Source organism: Coenobita brevimanus, chromosome 63 (genome assembly GCF_032717465.1).
Source record: "Coenobita brevimanus isolate Jiangsu-jjx chromosome 63, ASM3271746v2, whole genome shotgun sequence".
In the NCBI taxonomy this organism is placed as follows: domain Eukaryota; kingdom Metazoa; phylum Arthropoda; class Malacostraca; order Decapoda; family Coenobitidae; genus Coenobita; species Coenobita brevimanus.
Window position 1 is genome coordinate 31,547,652 of NC_137016.1, and position 18,409 is coordinate 31,566,060.

Here is an 18,409-nt window from a genome sequence, read left to right on the forward strand (position 1 = left end):
GTGGGCCTGTTAGATTAATTATACCCTCTGCGAGCCCTGTGTATCTTTTCTAGCCACTGTGCCCTATGTATTAGGCTTTATTATACCGTAAATCTCTCCCACATAACTTTACCACATGAAATATGTTATACCTTCTTGTTCGTGCTGTGTGTGTGTGTGTGTGTGTGTGTGTGTGTGTGTGTGTGTATGTGTGTGAGAGAGAGAGAGAGAGAGAGAGAGAGAGAGAAAGGGGGGGAGGGGGTATGACACTACATACATATCCATGACTAGCATATTTACCTCTGCCAGTGAAGGTGGAGCAAGTTATGTATTCCTCCCTGTTTGACTGTCTGTTTGTTTGGTTGTACACAAGATATCTCAAAGAGTTATTGATGGATTTCAGTGAGATTCTATAGATGTGTGGGTCATGGGACAAGGAAGAGTTGACTATACAGTATGCTGATGGTGATCTGGGTTGTCTGGTATAGGCATTGGTGGTGGTATGCGCTCTCTTGAGAGTTGTATTCTTGTTTAGTATTAATGTCTTTCTTATGACTCTGCATTCCGGAGGAAGACGCGGGAATTTTCGGCCAAAATGAAGTACAGAGCCTATAGTACCGGTATTTCTTTTAGCCTGTAAATGAATGAAAAAGTAATAGAGCATTACTGAGGAGAACTGCGTCATCTCGGAACAAAAAACATGTTTGCATTATTTACAGAAGAGGAGGGGAGCGTCTGCCTTCATGATGTTCGTTGTGTGATTTATTTCTGCAAACTGAATTGAAAGAGCAGTGTCTGTAATAAAGGAACCGTGATTTCTGAAGAAAAAAAAAATTTCAGGACAGAATTAGCTGTCTCTTGGCTGTTTGATACTGACGTCGGCAAAACCAGCATACCGAGTTGAAAACAAGCATATCGATCTGACTGAATATAGACGGACTGACATGGCTTGGACAGGTATGTGAATGAGGATGAAGTGAGCTGGAGGTAGGGCAATATGATGGAGAAGTGACGTCGAGGCCCCTTTTTTTTTTTTTTTTTTTTTTTCCGCTCACTTCTGGGGTTTAAGGTGTTTGACTAAAGACAGACAGATGGATAGGTGGATAGATAGATAGATAGAGTAGGGTCTTCGCAACTTATTCCAAGTATGAGATAGAAAAGTTGAGCAGCATGTGAAAGTTGGTGCTGTCTATCGAAGTCTGTAAAAATGATGGAAAGAATGAACCATATAGCAGAAATTAACTCTGTCTCGTATAATGCACCCTGAGCTGAACATAATCGTCTCTGGCTATCTGAAATATATCACTAAAGTTGTTCCTTCCATGAGAGGGTTAGTAGTGGTAGTATTTACTCTCTCAGGCTATTGTAATGTACTCATCGCTGAACAAAATCGTCTGGCGTTACCTTCAGTGGAAGTCTACTGTACAGTTGTTCCTATCATGAGAAGGGTAACATGAGGTATAGTTACAATGCAGTTCGTGAACTTTCACCTGACAAATATTCGTAACTTACACAAACTCAGTTGGTGACGAAGTGCAGTCAGACAAGAGAGTTGATTTGACAATTAACCAAGGAGACTCACTCCAACTTTTTAAACTAAGGCTCCTCAGATTTCATGCAAGCACAGCTTAGTATTCATAGAGTGGGAGAAGCCTATTTCCGTAAGGTGAAGACAAACCTACTGTAATGTGCTTTCTTTTCGGTAATATTCCACCGGAGTATAATGTAACACAAGACAAGTATTTGCGTTTTTAAGAGATAGAATGATTGTGAGAGACGTGTGAGACACCTTGAATAGGAATGTCGTCTTTTTAAATTAATCTTGGTGCAACAAGGCGATTTAATTCACCTAAAGATCTTCCGTATTGAAGGGGTTTAGTAAACTAGCTCCTCCAGTTCAAAAAGTCCATCCTAAGCTGAATAAAATCGTCACGAGATAGCACAAGGACGGCCCCAGGTTCACATGGAAGAGACAGAATGACAGAATGAAGTCCGAGGAAAGAGAGACTGAATAATTAAGAGGGGTGCGGAGTTAATATGATGAGCAACACGGTAATGAACGTTGTCTGAGTGGCTGGTGCAATGAAGTCAGTGAATTATTAATGAGCGCCTGTAGGGTTTAATTTGGTGGGAATTTCGCCACATTGTAATGTTTTCAGGTATTTTTCAGTTACTTAGAGCTTTAAATGAGCAGTTACATGAAAAGGAGGAGGGGACGTGACATACTTTTACCTTTCAGTCCGATGGCGTATTTTATATGGTATTCTATGTGAGCAGTTGCGTGGAATGTGGGGCGGACACATGAAATATTTTAACCTTTAAATCCGACAACGTATTTTATATGCTTGCCATCCCCAGACGATTTTCTTCTGTTCGGGAAACTTTGTGGGCTGTAAGAATTAGTTCGTAACCTTGTCGTATTTTTCTGTTCTGATCTTGTCATCTCCAGACGTCATTGTTCAGTTAAGGGATACTTTTCGAACTGGACTAAAGAGTGGGACGATATTCTTGCTTGCACTTATGATGTCTAAGACGCTGATGAGGAGCCTACGCGTGGTGGCGCTGTGTACCCAAAGTGGAGCAGTTGCGGCGGCTACTTGGGAGCAAAACCTCTGATTTCTCTGCACATCGCCGGCTGAAGGATGCTGGTTTGACCCTAATGAAGCCCTGTCTTACCTCAAGGGGGCGCCGGATCTCTACACGATGCATGTGCTATACTGTACCGAAGAACTGCCGTATAGGAACAGTTGCTTATTTGTTGTCAGTGGATCTACTCTGCCGAACAAACCGGGGTTAAGGGGCAATAATATCTGTACTGTTTTCCCAGTTCCACGTGAACTGGCAGGCGTCAGGTTTCGAGTAGTATTTCCAAATCCAGAAACTTTGTTCATTTCTCTCTTAGTTAATTCTCTAGCTTCTCTAGTTGTAAGTTGGGGCGCCAATCATCCACTTACTCACTGTAGTGTTGCCTTAAGTGACCTTACACTGCATGGCAAGCCTGGTGTTTTTCTGTAACCCAGGAAATCGTTTACAAGCTGGATGGTAACCATATGGCCAAAGAACGGAGTGATGTGGAGCCTTCTGTGGTGCCCCTGCTAACTAGGTGGAAAGATGCAAATGGGCCGTCCATCCAGAAGTAAAACCCACACACTCTGCCCCGTGCCCTGTTGTGGCGAAGAGCTCTCTATCGCAAGAAAACACCATTTCACTGCACAGGATGGCCCTGGAGTGACGGTTACTTGCCTGCAGTTGATGGGTCTGCTCGGCCAGACCAAGGTTATTCGTCTGCTAGAACTGTAAGGTAAGGTAACTGACATGAACGGAAACCGGACTACTACTACTGCTACTACTACTACTACTACTACTACTACTACTACTGGTTTCCCTGATATTGTTCCTGTATAAACAAACACAACGTTGCCATTTTTCTCGACGCCTGAACTTTCCTTAAACATTAAACTGAGGAACAAAAATAGCGCTCCATTTTTTAGTCACTCAGTTATGAAATATCTAGCATAATATTGGGATAATATTGCTGGGCTTCGAAGGTCCCACCAGCGGGTTTCGAAAGTCATCGTTCTCTCTTTCGTTATGTACCGTTATGAGGTTGAAAAGTACTGATGTTCGCAACAGTACCTTCCACCGCGGCCGACACGTGATAGTACCTAATTATGCTCGACGTTCAGGAGGACAGCTTCAAAGGCCGTCCAAATGAGGACTGACGTTTGACTTGGTTGGATTCCATGTATTCCATGTCTAGGAAATTCAATTATGTCATCGCCTGAGGGGCTAGTTAAATCATCATCGTCATCATCATTCTGCTTCCCATATTTACATCTGTTAGGCGATCCAAAATACATTTCAGGACTTTCACTAGGAACATACGTCATAAAAAAAACAACAAAGCTACGTTGTTGCAACCCTTCATCTGACCAAGCACAAAACGGCCCTCACCTTCCCCCCATCTTTTCTTTTAAAGGTGGGAGTAAGGAGAACGCCTTGAGGACACGTAACCTGGGCCCTTCAGATTCCTCGCACAAGTCGCATTGAAATCTCTGGATTATTTTCTTTTATTATTAAAAAAAAAAAAAAAAAACTACTTAAGACACAGCATTCTACATGACAAAAGGCACCAGTTCTCTATAAGACACATAACTATGTGAAATTTCATGACTGTATTCAATACTTTCTGAGTTCTGGCCCGGAAACGAAATATCGACGCCCTGCCAGCCGTCCTGCCCCCCAACTGTACGGACGGACGCTTATTAGTCCCAGTGATAACAACACCCTCCTCTGACTTAGTCAGGTGGAGGGTTAAAAAAGAGGGGGTGCATCTAACCTAGCATGAAGTAGTCGTTTTCCAAATATTCTTTTTCCTTCCTGTGAATATGCGAGTATATTATACTTATGCAAATGAGAGACACTTGACTATAAGAAAAAATGTATTTGAGCTGAGGTTGTGATGTGTATTCAGTGCTTAATTTCGGTATCATAGAAGTGAACCCTGTGTATCTTGGTACTTACTTTTTTTTTTTTTTTTTTATTTAAATTCCTGCTGTCTTCATACGATTTTATTCAGCATAATCCTCTATTATTGGCGGGGTTAATAAAGGCTGTATCTGACCCCTCCAGTTGCAAATGGTCTCTCAAGCTAAATAAGAGTCTGGAAACAGGAAAAAATAATTCGGAATTACTTCACCAAGTTGACAAGGTTACTATGCATTACGCCTATCCGGTCCGTGAGATATTCCACTTTTTTCATTTGTTTCTGTTTCTTTCTTGCCACTCTAGGCAACCATTCTGAAGCACCCGTTGCCCTTAGCTTCATACAATACGATAAAAAGTATCAGTATGATGGTGATAATAATAATAATAATAATAATAATAATAATAATTGATGATGATGGTGATAAAATAATGGAGACCCAGACTTATTCCATTTTGCGGTAATCATGCCTATATAGGTTTACTTTCCCCGATACAGCTTAATATTCTATCTATCTATCTATCTATTGCCAGACGCCTCAATCCCGTTCGGGGTGGCCACAAACAAATCGCCTCCACGTCGCCCTGTCCCCCGCCATTTCACTGCCCCGCTCCCAACTCACACCCCCCTCTCTCATATACCTCTCCACCCCATCCCTCCATCTCATCCTCGGCCTGCCCCTCCCTCTTCCCCCCTCCACCTCACTCACATACACTCTCTTCGTCAGTCTTTCACCCTCCATCCTCTCCACATGGCTAAACCACCTCAGTGTATTCCTCATAACGCTTCCTATCACATCCACATCCACACCACAACGCTTCTTTATATCCTCATTTGTCAGCCTGTTTCTCCATGTGACTCCACAGGCACCTCTTAAATAACACTGCTCTCAATCTTGACTTGTGTCCTTCCAGCAACGTCCAAGCTTCACTTCCATACGTCAGAGTTGGTATCACAATACTGTCATGTAGTAACTTTTTCACTTCCATGCTCACTTCTCTGCTTCTTATCACTGCTTTCAAGGAACCAGCAACCTTTCTTCCCTGCTGTACCCTTTCAAGCACTTCACCCTCCAAACCTCCATCCTTACTCATCACACTACCTAAGTACTTAAACGTACTCACATTTTCCAATTCCTCCCCATCCAACCTCGCTGTACATTCACTGACTTCACCTCTCTCAAAGACCATCACTTTACTCTTCCCTACATTCACCTTTAGATTCCGTTTCTTACACAGTCTCCCAAACTCATCCACCAAGCCTTGCAGCTCCCCTTCGTCTTCACTCAACAACACAGTATCATCTGCAAACAACAGTACAGGGAATTTCCAAACACTACCCTCTCTCACCAGGGCCACTCCAACATCCACTACCCTACCTTGTACCTCTTTTATTACCCCATCCATGTACGTAATTTTTATTGTATAAATATCGACATAATTTGCATCAGTAACATACAAGAGGAGTTTGAGGTGTAAAATGAAGCTAAATCGCGTAGGAAGTAACGATAAGAAACCTCCAGAGCTTTTCAGAATACGACAAAGCCAAAATCACGTGTTTCCATATATCGGATGAGTCTGGTTACTGATATCAAGCAGGATCAAAGAGCAATGTTTAAATTGTGCATCCAGTGTCATGACGTGTGTTACTGACAGTGTGATGATATAGCCTGTGTACCTGCGTACGTGAAAACTGGATTATGGTGACAAAAGCGACCGAATCTGTACAAATAACTGCCGGCTGTGTCGAGCTGATTTCCTTTCACCCGATGGAACCAAGCCACTTCTCAACTTGAACGCTAAGCCGTGTTTGCACGAAATTCGATGAGCCTTTGTTGTAGAGTAAGTCCGTTTGTTTAGTAGTCACATCGACCCTCCAATCTGTCATCCGCTTAACTGAAAGGAGTTAGTGGTCTTTACCAGGCTAGATCAAAGGCAATATAGCCATTGCACGTATGTAGGCTCACTTTATACCCTTTGCAGGCAACAGTGAACTACATTTCTAGTCACTTTAACGATTTCTTAATGGCGCTTCTTCGGGTGTTTGTATAGTTTATCATTTTTATCTCGTGTGCGATATTGAACCAAACTGCGTCGGCACTAAAATATACAAATGACATCAGTTAATAGATCTCCAGACTAACGTTTAGAACGTGTTTGAGCGAGCGTAACGTGTTCAGGTCGAGTAGCTCTTGATGGAAATGATTTTAGGCAAAGATGTTATAAGAATTTCTCACTTTCCAGTTTAGAGTCTCATTTTGAAGTGAGTTTTTTTGTTGTTGTTTGCTTACCATAAAAATCAATAACCAAGTCGCGACCTGACTCTCCCCAAAGTTCTAAATCGTGTGCTGCTCGTATGGCCACAACGGTACCAGATATCACCATACAAAATCGATCACACAGAATCCGCTATAAAGTCGTTATTTCAGAACCAGTTTTCATAATTTAAGTAGCAAATTCCATGCTTTTATGGATACCCATTATTCTCTCTATCTATTGCTGCACGCCTTAATCCCATAAGGAGTTGCCACAAACAAATCGCCTCCATGTCGCCCTGTCCCCTTCTATTTCGTTGCCCTCACCCCATCTTACACCCCCCTTTCTCATGTACCTCTCTATTTCATCTCTCCATCTCATTCTCGGTCTCCCCCTCCCTCCCCTGCCTTCCAGCCCACTCACATACACTCTGAAAGTTAGTCTCACTCTCCATCCTCTCCACATGGCCAAACCACCTCAGTGTATTTCTCCTAACGCTTTCTGTCACATGCATATCCACACCACAACGTTCCTTCACTTCCTTATTTGTCAGTCTGTCTGTCCGTGTAACTCCACATGCTCCTCTCAAATAACTAATTTCCACTACTCTCACTCTTGACTTGTGCCCATCCAAAAAGATCCATGCTTCGCTTCCGTGATTAGAGTGGGATCACAGTACTGTAATGCAGCGAGTTTTTTACATCGATGCTGTTTCTTTTCACTGCTTTCAGTGAGCCAGCAACCTTTCTTCCCTGATGTACCCTTTCAAGCACTTCATCCTCCAAACTTCCATCCTTACTCATCGCACTACCAAAGTACTTCGATACATTCACATTATCCACTTCCTCACTATCCAGCCTCACTGTGAATGCAGTGACTTAACTTCTCTCGAAAACCACAACTTTACTCATCCCTACATTTACCTTTAGATTCCGTTTTTTTTTTTTTTTTTTTTTAATAATCTCACAAACTAGTTCACTAAGCCTTGCTGTTCTCCATCGTCGTCACTTAACAATACAGGATCAGCTACAAATAGCAGAACAGGAAGCTTCCAAACGTTGCCATCTCTTATTCGGGTCACTCCAGCATCCACTGCCTTACCTCTCATCTCTTTTATAACTCCAGCCAAAAACAAATTGAACAGCCATAGAGACATGACACATCGCTGTTTCAATCCAGCATTCAAATAGCAAAATTCACACAATTCACCATCCACACGCACTGCAACCCTCGCTCCCATGTACATACTCATCACGGCATTCAACAGCTTCCCATTTACTTCGTATACTCGTTTTTAATATTTTTTCACGTTCCTTGTCTATCCGCTTTGCCATATGCTTTCTCGATATCCATGAAGGCAGCATACAACTTCTTTCCCTTTTATAGAAACTTTTCCATTAAACACCTTAGGATAAATATTTGATCTACACAACCTCCTCCTTTCCTGAAACCCATTCATATTAATAAAAAACAACAACAACTGAAGATAAGTTCAGTGCTGTGACAGTTTTAAGATTACCTTTCATATTTTAGTAAAAAATATTGGTAAATTTTGAGTTTATTTCATTGTCAATGATTTTACAAGTGAGGATTTGAAAAGGGTAGAATTCGTATCTGTAGCTTTACCATTTCCACAAAAATGCACGATTAGAGTTTGCCCCTATTTACACCCCGACCCTCCCGTTGGCCTGAGGAACAAACTCAGTGTGTGGATGTTATTGCATGATTGAAGGAACAGGGAAATTTAAAATGTAATATGCATAATAAATCCCTGAGGATAAAAAGGTGGGGGGGGGGGTGCGAAATCTCCTGTGCCACCTGAAAAACGACCAGGTGTCAGAGTAAGGCTTTGTATGTTACCTTCCCCTCATGTTGATGTTTGTCTCATTAACTTTATCACCCCTCTTTTGATCACACAAATTTATGGAGATTTTAGTCACAATATGGCTTTTTATTTTCTTCATCCTCAACAAATTTTCTTTTACTCCGTTATTGGAGGGTTAACTGCTTCAATTCAGTGACTTTTTTTTTTTTTTTAATTCGTTCTCGTGCTAACACAGCATGGTTTTATTCAGGTTATGAGAGCCCGTTAGTAGTGAGAAGGTTAGTGAGGACGGTATCAAACCCCTCTAATACGAGAGTTCGTCCAGGCTGAATAAAATCGTCTGGGGATAATAGTGAAAGTGTTAATGATGGCTATACATACAATCCCTTAGTATGGAAAGTACGAGTAGGTCCTCAGCTGAGTAAAATCATACAGAAAAATAACACCAATGGAGCAAATAAGACATCGTAGTGAAGTGTTTAAACTTTACGCATGCAAAGTACATTCTCGAGTTTTTACCATCCACCTGACAAAGCCAGAGGAGGGTGTTGTTATCACTGGTATCAATAGGTGTCCGTCCGTAGAGCTGCTGTGCTGGGAGGCTGGCCAGGCATAGAGATTTCGTTTCCGTGCCAGAACTCAGGAAGTATCCACTGAGTCATACCATTTCACATAGTTATGTGTCTTAGAGTGAACTGGTGCCTTTTGATAGGTAGGATGCTGGGTCCTAAGTAGTTTTTTTTTTTTTTTTTTTTTTCAATAACGAAAAAGTTTTAAAAATCCCAGAGATTTCAATGCGATCTGCGCCAGGAATCTGAATGGCCCAGGTTATGTGTCCTCAAGGCGTTTTCCTTACGCCCACTTTTAAAAGAAAACATTGGGGGAGGGGACGTGAAGGCCGTTATGCGCTTGGTTAGGTGTGCAGGGAGGGGATTGTGCTTCGTCAGATGGAGGGTAGCAACAGCATATCGATGCTTATGTTTGAATTTCGAGTCGAGACCTTAACATTCTTTGTGAACTATGTAGAAATTTCATCGCGCGTCAGAAATTCATCCTTCATCATTACTCTGACCCAAATTCCAGCCGCTTCATTAGTGTGGATAGGACTTTGTTAACCTCGCCCCGAATCCCAACCCTGCTGAGAGGACAACGCAAGATTGGATGACGGGCGGATGGATGGAAGGAAGGATAGGAATATAAAGAGGGATATGAAAATGAGCAGAGAGACAAAGTGGGATTGGAGTATGGAAAGATAGATGGAAGGGTGAATGGTTAGGAATATAAACATGGATATGAAAATGCATAAGTAGACAGTAAGGAACTGGATTATGGATGAATGGATGAATGAACAAGAGCCGGGAACAGGCATAGGAAAACACACTTAATTAGATGCATCAAACAAAAAGAAAATAATAATAATATTTAAGTTAGTGTAAGGAATCTACTCTCAACTTCTTCAGTGCGTCGACTTTCTGTATTTGCCCTCCAGTGCGATGTTTTCTATAATAATTCCTTCATAACGATGGCAGTATATACCCTTTCTGTACGATGTTTTGGATTTTAACCCATTAGTGCGATGACTTTCTGTATTTTTTATGTGTTAGACTCTACACAGCCTGTTTCCAAGACCCAGTAGTCCTCCTACATACCATACATTTTCACATGTCACCAACTTAGGCGCTAATACCCTCAGTCCGTAATGCCAGGGCTGTCTCAAACGGGATTCGAACTAGGGTCCATTAGGATGACAGGTCACCTCTCTACCGACTCGGCCACCATCTCCGTTCAGTATAAAGTTTTCTATATTAAGCCCTTCAGTACGATGTTTTCTGTCAACCCCTTCAGTGCGATGACGTTTTCTATCAACCCCTTTAGTGCGATGATGTTTCCTATATTACCCCTTCAGTACGATGATGTCAATGTATTTACCTCTTCGCCATATTTTCTATAGTAATACCTTCTGTACGATGGCGTTTTTATGTCAGCCCCAACAATACGGTGGCCTTTTCAGAATTTTTGTTCTTGCCCCTGGTAGCCTAGATTATCATTCTTTAGTTTCAGGGAGACCCCTTGTACTGAAACGGATATGAACAAACTCCAATTAACTCTTTATACCAGGGTCCGTATTCTAGGTGGTATTGGAGGCTTCATAACACCCCTTCATTGGCAATTTATTTTGGATATCACACCATACCAATCTCTTTTAGATCGCTTACATCATTTTAATTTCGTTACAGTTTACATCAGTAACATACAAGAAGGTACAAAAGTGTTTTGTGCAATAGCAATCTTTTGGGTTACGAAATCTTAGGAGCCAAGCAGGATACAGTTCCAGGTTTCTCCCTGTATGCTGCATAAAATCGTCCGATGGTCGGAAGAAGACAATGATAAAAAAAAAAAAAAAAAGCGCCACCGTACTGAAAGGAATTAAATTTAATGGAATACGGTAACTTAGCCACCTCCGTCTTGAAAGAGATAAATGGAATTGGTTGTCACTTCGTTATTGCACATGAAATTTAGAAGATGAATGCTTACATCTGTACCTATCAGCTGCACGAGGATGGTTAAGAAGGTATAGACGTATGCCTATACATTGTACGGGTCATTAGGCAGATAGGTTTTGCTTTGTTCCAGTCTTCTCCCAAAGCACGACCTAGAACAATCCATTTTTTTTTTTTTTTTTTTATCAGGTTCCTAGTAGTAGCCTGCTTTTGGGTGAATACGAACATGGGGGAAGCAGAGTAACAGACTGTGCTCATAATTACATTTTCTAAAGGGAAAAATGTATTAGTTTTCCTCTTTTTCTTCTTGGTGTTGGTGGTCGTTTTACCAGTGCTGTTTGTTACGGCTTCACACCTTTATTTGTTGGCCGATTCGTCTGAAAAAATTAATGCATGTTGTTATACCACCTGGTCAGATATCTCAAGATGCCTGTCCCAGATTTTCTATTAAAGCCATTAAAATGGCAGTAGAACAAAACAGAAAATTAGAATAACTACCAAAATACGGACGCAAAACCACCAGACACAAAACAGCCATCCCAGTACAAGCACATGTTCTGCTCGATTCAGATGTGGTTACAGGACGGAGCAAAATCAGTCTAACGAGTCCCCTCCTAAACTGTTTGTTCTGTGATTCGTTCTGTTCATAAGAGTTATAAGTACAGGTAAATAAATGCATTTGCATACAAAAGGCAAACTCCGAGAAGTGCCAGTATATTCTCGCAAAATGTTACCTCTCTAGTTCAGTCTAGTTTCACACAAGACTACTCCTCCTCTCTCACCACCCTCAGCGTGAAGAGGAAAACAAGCCCTCTCCAGCGGCAATGCAGCCCACCACTTCCTGAGGACTGCACTTCCCAATGTCATTACGAGTTTTCCAATCCGATTAAAGGGCTCGGAAGAAGCTTCAAGTGCCTTAGACCACTACACGCGCGCGCGCGCGCGCGCACACACACACACACACACACACACACACACACACACACACACACACACACACACACACACACACACACACACACACACACACACACACACACACACACACACACACACACACACACACACACACACACACAGAATAACTGGTTGTACGATGACTAAGAGGAATACGAATGGCAAGACAGTGACGTGCCGAATATTTCAGTAACAAAAAAATGTCTGACAGGAGACTAGTAAGATTAACAGCCATATTATTAAACTTAGAGTGCGGCATGGTGTAAACAAACCCCTTCTATTTGACGATAATTTATAGATCAAGGGTATATGTTAACAAGTAATCAGTCTGCATCCCAGGTTACAGAGAGCAGGCAGAACGATACATAAAAGTTGCCACGTTCCGTCATCATATATTTCAAAGATTGTCGTGAGAAACTGGGGGAATTATCACGTTTTCAGGATGGTTCAAAAAGAGAGACCATAGAGTCGTAGGTTCTTAATTCACACACTATCTATCTATCTTATAGTCTATATACCTAGGCTGCTTCCCTCAAAGAAAGGGAGGTAGCCGAGACAGGACGACACACTCCCCAAATACTCATCCATTCAAACACATTCATTCGCATCTTAGCCCCAAAGGGGAGAACGGACAGATCCACACCGCACCACACCGCACAAGGGTCAACTGCGCAATGCAATCAGTGACATCCGCAGCAGGGCCCGACAGCAGAACTGGTTTACCCCTGCCACATCATAACACCCATCCACTTACCCGCACCTGACCTGACTAGCTGATCAGACCAAATGCAGGAGAATATCCCCTCAGGGCTGCGTCATCACTTATTCATTCACAATTTCTCTCCATTTATTTCTGTCACGCACAGCCACTCTTCCTTGCTCAACAGACATCCCTCTCGCATCCAGCGCTCTCTTCACACTGTCCATCCATCCTATTCGTGGTCCTCCTCTCAGCCTTACGCCTCTCACATCAGATCTAGTTATCTTTTTCACCAATCGCTCATTATCCATTCTCTCCATATGCCCAAACCATCGCAACACCCTCTGCTCAACTCTACCAGCCATCTCCCGAACAACTCCAGCTCTCCGCACTTCATCATTTCGCACTGGATCCATACGCGTCACTCCACACATACTCCTCAGACACCTCATCTCCATTACATTCAAACTTTTCCTCTCTGCTACACCCATATTCCATGTTTCAGCCCCATATAACGCAGTCGGTACCACAACACCCTCATACAGCCTTCTTTTTACATCCATTCTAAGCGAACGACATTTAAACACTTTTTTCATTCCTCCCAGCACCTTTCCTACTTCATTTATTCTAAACTTCACTTCTGCATCTTTTCTTCCATCCACAGCAACATGTGACCCTAGATATTTAAAACACTCTACCTCCTCAAGCAACTCACCATTCAAAACTATATTCATCCCCCTACCATCTATCAACCTCGTACACTTCATCACTTTACTCTTATTCTCATTTACTTTCAATTTCCTCCTTTCACACACCCTTCCAAACTCACACACACTGCCACATTTTTTTTTTTTTTTGCTTCTACAGTATTCTTTGGCTTTCATGTACAGTTGTGGACATCAGTATCACATCACCGTTTAGTCTAAAAATATGAAACATATCCATTTTATTCTGAAAAAATATCTTGGGCTCCAAAGACAGGTAAAGATAGCATCTCTTGGACTGAAAAGTCATCGTTCACTGTCTCGTTATCAGTCGATGTGGAGTTGATCATTATGTCCGTGAATGTATTCGGCGGGTCACCTCGGAAACAGGTTCCTTTAGTCTGGCTTTCCTTGTGGCTGTGATATCCTCTGAAACGCAATCTGTCCAAGTATTTCGATATTTTATTTCTATTTAGCCACTGTTTCGAAGATACACCTACATGGACTGCTTTTGGTTTTTCTTTTCTTTTTTCTTTTTGGGGGTAGTAAGGTGAATGATTACCTCATCCATACAAAACAAATTATTGGACAAAAATAGCATTTAAGCAATTAATGGATACGATAGTTGTTTCGGTCTCAGATTTTCATGAAACAGCCACGTCTTATTTTGTGGTTTAAATAGAATATGAAACTGTACCACAACCCAGTATAGTGCAGAACCTCTGATTATACAGTGCATACAACAGAATTGATTTTAATGGCAGTATGATGAACCAGTGTGTGAGAGCAGTATGATGTAAAATTAATTGCTTCTCTAGCGAACTGAACCGATGTTTGCTGGTCTGCTGATTGCTCTATGGCCACTCACTGATTACACACAACTCGGTCATCACTTACAATCAGATTACAGTGCGTATGATATTTCGAGTTTGTGATCAGTGAAAACACAAGGCAATATATCCCTTAACACACACACACACACACACACACACACACACACACACACACACACACACACACACACACACAATCACCTCACTCCTTTGTCACCCCATACCCACGCGCAAACATCCTTGTCAACCCCAACCTCTTCAACATAAACAATTTCTCCACCCTACAAGCGCGCGCGCGAGCACACACACACACACACACACACACACACACACACACACACACACACACACACACACACACACACACACACACACACACACACACACACACACACACACACACTATCTCCACCCCTTCCCTCCCTCCAGCGCATATCCCTCCCCCCCTGCCCACCCTCCACCTCACACCAGCCCTGTCGCTTTCCCTGCCTCAGTCTGGTAAACTCCCACGGCCCGGGAAGGTCCTAACACTCCCTCTCCGCGCTGACTTCCAACGCACACAAAACTTTATCCGACTCCCCTTTTTGCGAGAGGATTGAGTGCGGGTGGTGCCAGAGTCTGTCGAGGTAATGCTGTCTTGGTGAACTGCTTTTATACCCTGTCCTTACTACCCGCCGAGATAAAGTTCTGGTGCTTTTACAAACTTGTGTGGGATGGCTTGACGACTTTGAACTTGTTATACAGGCTGTGGGGTTGTATAATAGTTTGTGTTTTAGAAGCCACACATATATACACCACGTAACATGACTGAATGGCTTGTTGTACGGAACGAAAGTGGAATTAAACTTACATAATGATGGTGAAGGGTCTGTAATCTAGAGGCCACTTAGTACGTAGCACGATTAACTAACCCACTTTATCTTTAACAAATATGAAACATCACCTATTTTATGATGCTAAGGAGGAGTTTGTGGTTTGAAGTCACGTGTTGCATCATGATTGACTAACCTGCCTTATGTTATGAAAATGGAATATGAAATACTTTCCAAATCCGAAGGAAAACTAAAAATGGGAGGTGGTGGTAGTTTAGCCAAGTAGCAGGACTAGCAAGTACAAGGCATGATGAACTTGTCCAAGGTGGTAAATTAACGAGGTAGCAAATTAGTAAGTACAAGGTAGGACTACAAAAAATGCCGAGAAAAAACTTAAAACGCATAGCCAAGTAACAGAACGAATAAGTACTAAGCAGAATAAACTTGTCCAATATGGCAGTTTGCAAGTACAAAGCGGGATGAACTTGTCCTCGATGGTAGTTTAGTTAAGTAGCAAGACGAGTTAAGTACTAGGCAGAATGAACTTTTCCGACCCTTACTATTTAGACTGGAACTGTACCTTGACTGACATCGCCCTAAACGACTCCTCATGGGATCCACTGATCAACTTGACCCAGGAGGAAGAGGAAGCTGGTTTGGGCTTCATAAATTGCTCCTACCTCAAGAACCTGGTTAATCTTACGTGCGCGGGCGATGACCATTTGTGCAACTGTGCGAAGAAGTTTTATTTCCAGTCCTGCGCGGGTGAGGTTCCGGCCTACTACTCATACATATATCGAATCATCGGTACACTATTCCAGGGCATCATTTTGGTTATCGGGGTGATCGGGAACGTGATGGTGGTGATCGTGGTGGCCAAGAACAAAAACATGACCACTCCGACAAACTGTTATCTGGTGAGTTTGGCCATCGCCGACTGCGCCGTTCTGATCGCGGCCGTTCCACAGGAGATCGTCAGCTACTACCTCATCGGCAACCACTGGATTTGGGGACACGCGGGTTGCGCCATCATGATCTTCCTTCAGCACCTCGGGATCAACGCCAGCTCGCTCAGTCTCACGGCGTTCACGGTGGAAAGGTATATAGCAATCTGCCACCCGATGAAAGCCCAGACTGTGTGCACGGTCGAGAGGGCTAAGAAAATCACTCTTCTTGTATGGGTATTCGCCGTTTGTTACTGTTCCCCGTGGCTCTATCTAACCACAGTCATCCCCCTCACCTATGCCGTGGACTATCCTACCCAGGAGTGTACTTTCAAGCTCTCTAGGGATCAGTACTTTCTATACTACTTCCTGGACATAATCGTGTTCTACGTGGTCCCCCTACTTCTCTCCTGCGTCCTCTACACCCTCATCGCCAGGATTCTCTTCACTTCTCAAGTTCCCAAGAATCCTAACATCAATGGACATCACCACAAGAAGAGAGCAGTGTCGCCCAGAGTACAGGTAAATAAGAACAAAAGAATCATCATCATCATCATCATCATCTCATCTCATCTCTGATCATCTATAATGATTAGCCACAGGTATACTCCTAAACTGTTTCCTCTTACTAGTATACTAATCCCGAGCATACAGTTAACTGGTATACTGATCGGTGGCTATACTGGTTCCTGGTATACCGATCGACAGGGATACTAATGTGGTCATATACTGATCGTTATATTGATAATGTGCACTGAGCTGTTTAACTGATTACTTACTAACCTGTTTATCCATCTATTCATCCATATATCAGTCTATCTATCTAACTGTCTGTCTGTTTCTCTGTCTCCTTACCTGCCTGTCTATCTGTGTATCTGTCTGTCTGCATGTCTATCCATCTGTCACTCTGTCTTATGTATCTGTAATCCAGTCATTTATTGTCCCAGAAGGAGCGGAAGGAAAGGAGCTAGGCATTGTAGGTGAGTGCCCAGTCTCGCGCTTCTGAGTGGCAGTAAGCAAGAAGTAAGCCCCAACCATCTGTCGGATATAAATCCTTGTGGACCACATTCTGTAGGAGCACCATAAACCACGAGATCACAAGGCGTCCAATTGGTTATATAGTTACCACCCAGCGTAGTATATTGTTTCCTGAACTACAAGAAACGTTTGACTGGTCACTCACGCACATAATCACCAGAAGGTAGCACCATATAAAGTGAGTGAGTGGCGGGCGCTCCAATAAAAATTAGATAAAAAGTAGAATTTAGAAGGAGGACTAAGGTCATCCATCTCTGCTATACGTCCATAGATTTTTCTCTGTGCGTTGTCCTGTGTGCATTGGTTTCAGTTTGTCTCTTTGCATCATTCTCGTTTATTGGTGTCTCCGCATCAGATCTGCATTGGTTTCTACATTTGTTTCTGAGTATTAGTCTCTCTGCATCGGCCGCTTCTGAATCGGTCCCTGCGCGTCGGAGTCAGTGCATTGGTCGTTGTGCATCGACCTATGTACATGAGCCCCTGTGCAAAGCTTTCTTTGTGCCAGTCTCTTCGTCGGTCGTTGTGCTCCAGTCTCTGTGCATTGGCTTCGATACATACAGTACTGTAGTGCACTGACCTATAAGTATCAGTCTGTGCATCGATCTCGTCACGTTAGCGCATCGGTGTCTGTGGATCATAGTCACGTTGGTTAATCACTTGAGTCCGATGACGTGTTATATAGTTTATTCAAGCCACCTCCAGACGATTCTTTCTTTTCAACATGGGAATGATGTCAGGCAGTGAAGGGGTTAATGAAGTCCATATCTAACTCCTCCAGCTCTAAGTCTCTTTAAAGTTAAGAGAAAAAGTGTGAAGATAACAAGTGTAAAATACGTCATTGGAGTGGTTAACTCCTTCATTTCATTCAGCTTTGGAGAGACTTTTCAGGCTGGATGAGTTAGATGTATCCTTCATCAATTCTTCACTATTAAAGGCCTATCCCAATTTGAATAGAATCATCAGATGGTAGGAAGATTAGAATGAAAATATGTAACGAGCGTGAAAATATTAAGAACCCGACGCTCCTCTTTTTTATAAGTTAATATCAGTCTGTGGCACGTGGACTCCTTTTGCCAGAATCTGTACTTTTAATATTATTCTTGTTGCTGCCAGACAATTTTTTTCAGCTGAGAAGTGACCTCAATAGTGAAAGGGTTAATGGAAGGTGTACAGTATGAATAATTACCGTACCCCAGTAGTTTGAACATTTTAACCTAAGGTGAAGGAAATCGTATGGAGACAGTAAGAACAATAAAACTGCGTCATCAGACTGATTAGCTTAATATTTTCTTGTGTCGATAATGACTAAGTGACAAAAATATAATCTGAGAGCTATTAAAGCACTATAGCTCAGAAGTGTTTATGGGTAACATGG

At 42.5% G+C, this 18,409-nt stretch overlaps 1 protein-coding gene across 1 annotated transcript in view; it reads left to right on the forward strand.

Annotated features, from left to right (window-relative positions):
* Nucleotides 1-15,591: 15,591 nt before the first annotated feature.
* Nucleotides 15,592-18,409, forward strand: part of LOC145404408 (thyrotropin-releasing hormone receptor-like) — a 222,400-nt gene continuing 219,582 nt past the window's right edge. The window contains exon 1 of the mRNA XM_080275924.1: nucleotides 15,592-16,518. Within this exon, the coding sequence (XP_080132050.1) occupies nucleotides 15,592-16,518 (927 nt within the window). The remainder of the gene's footprint in view (nucleotides 16,519-18,409) is intronic.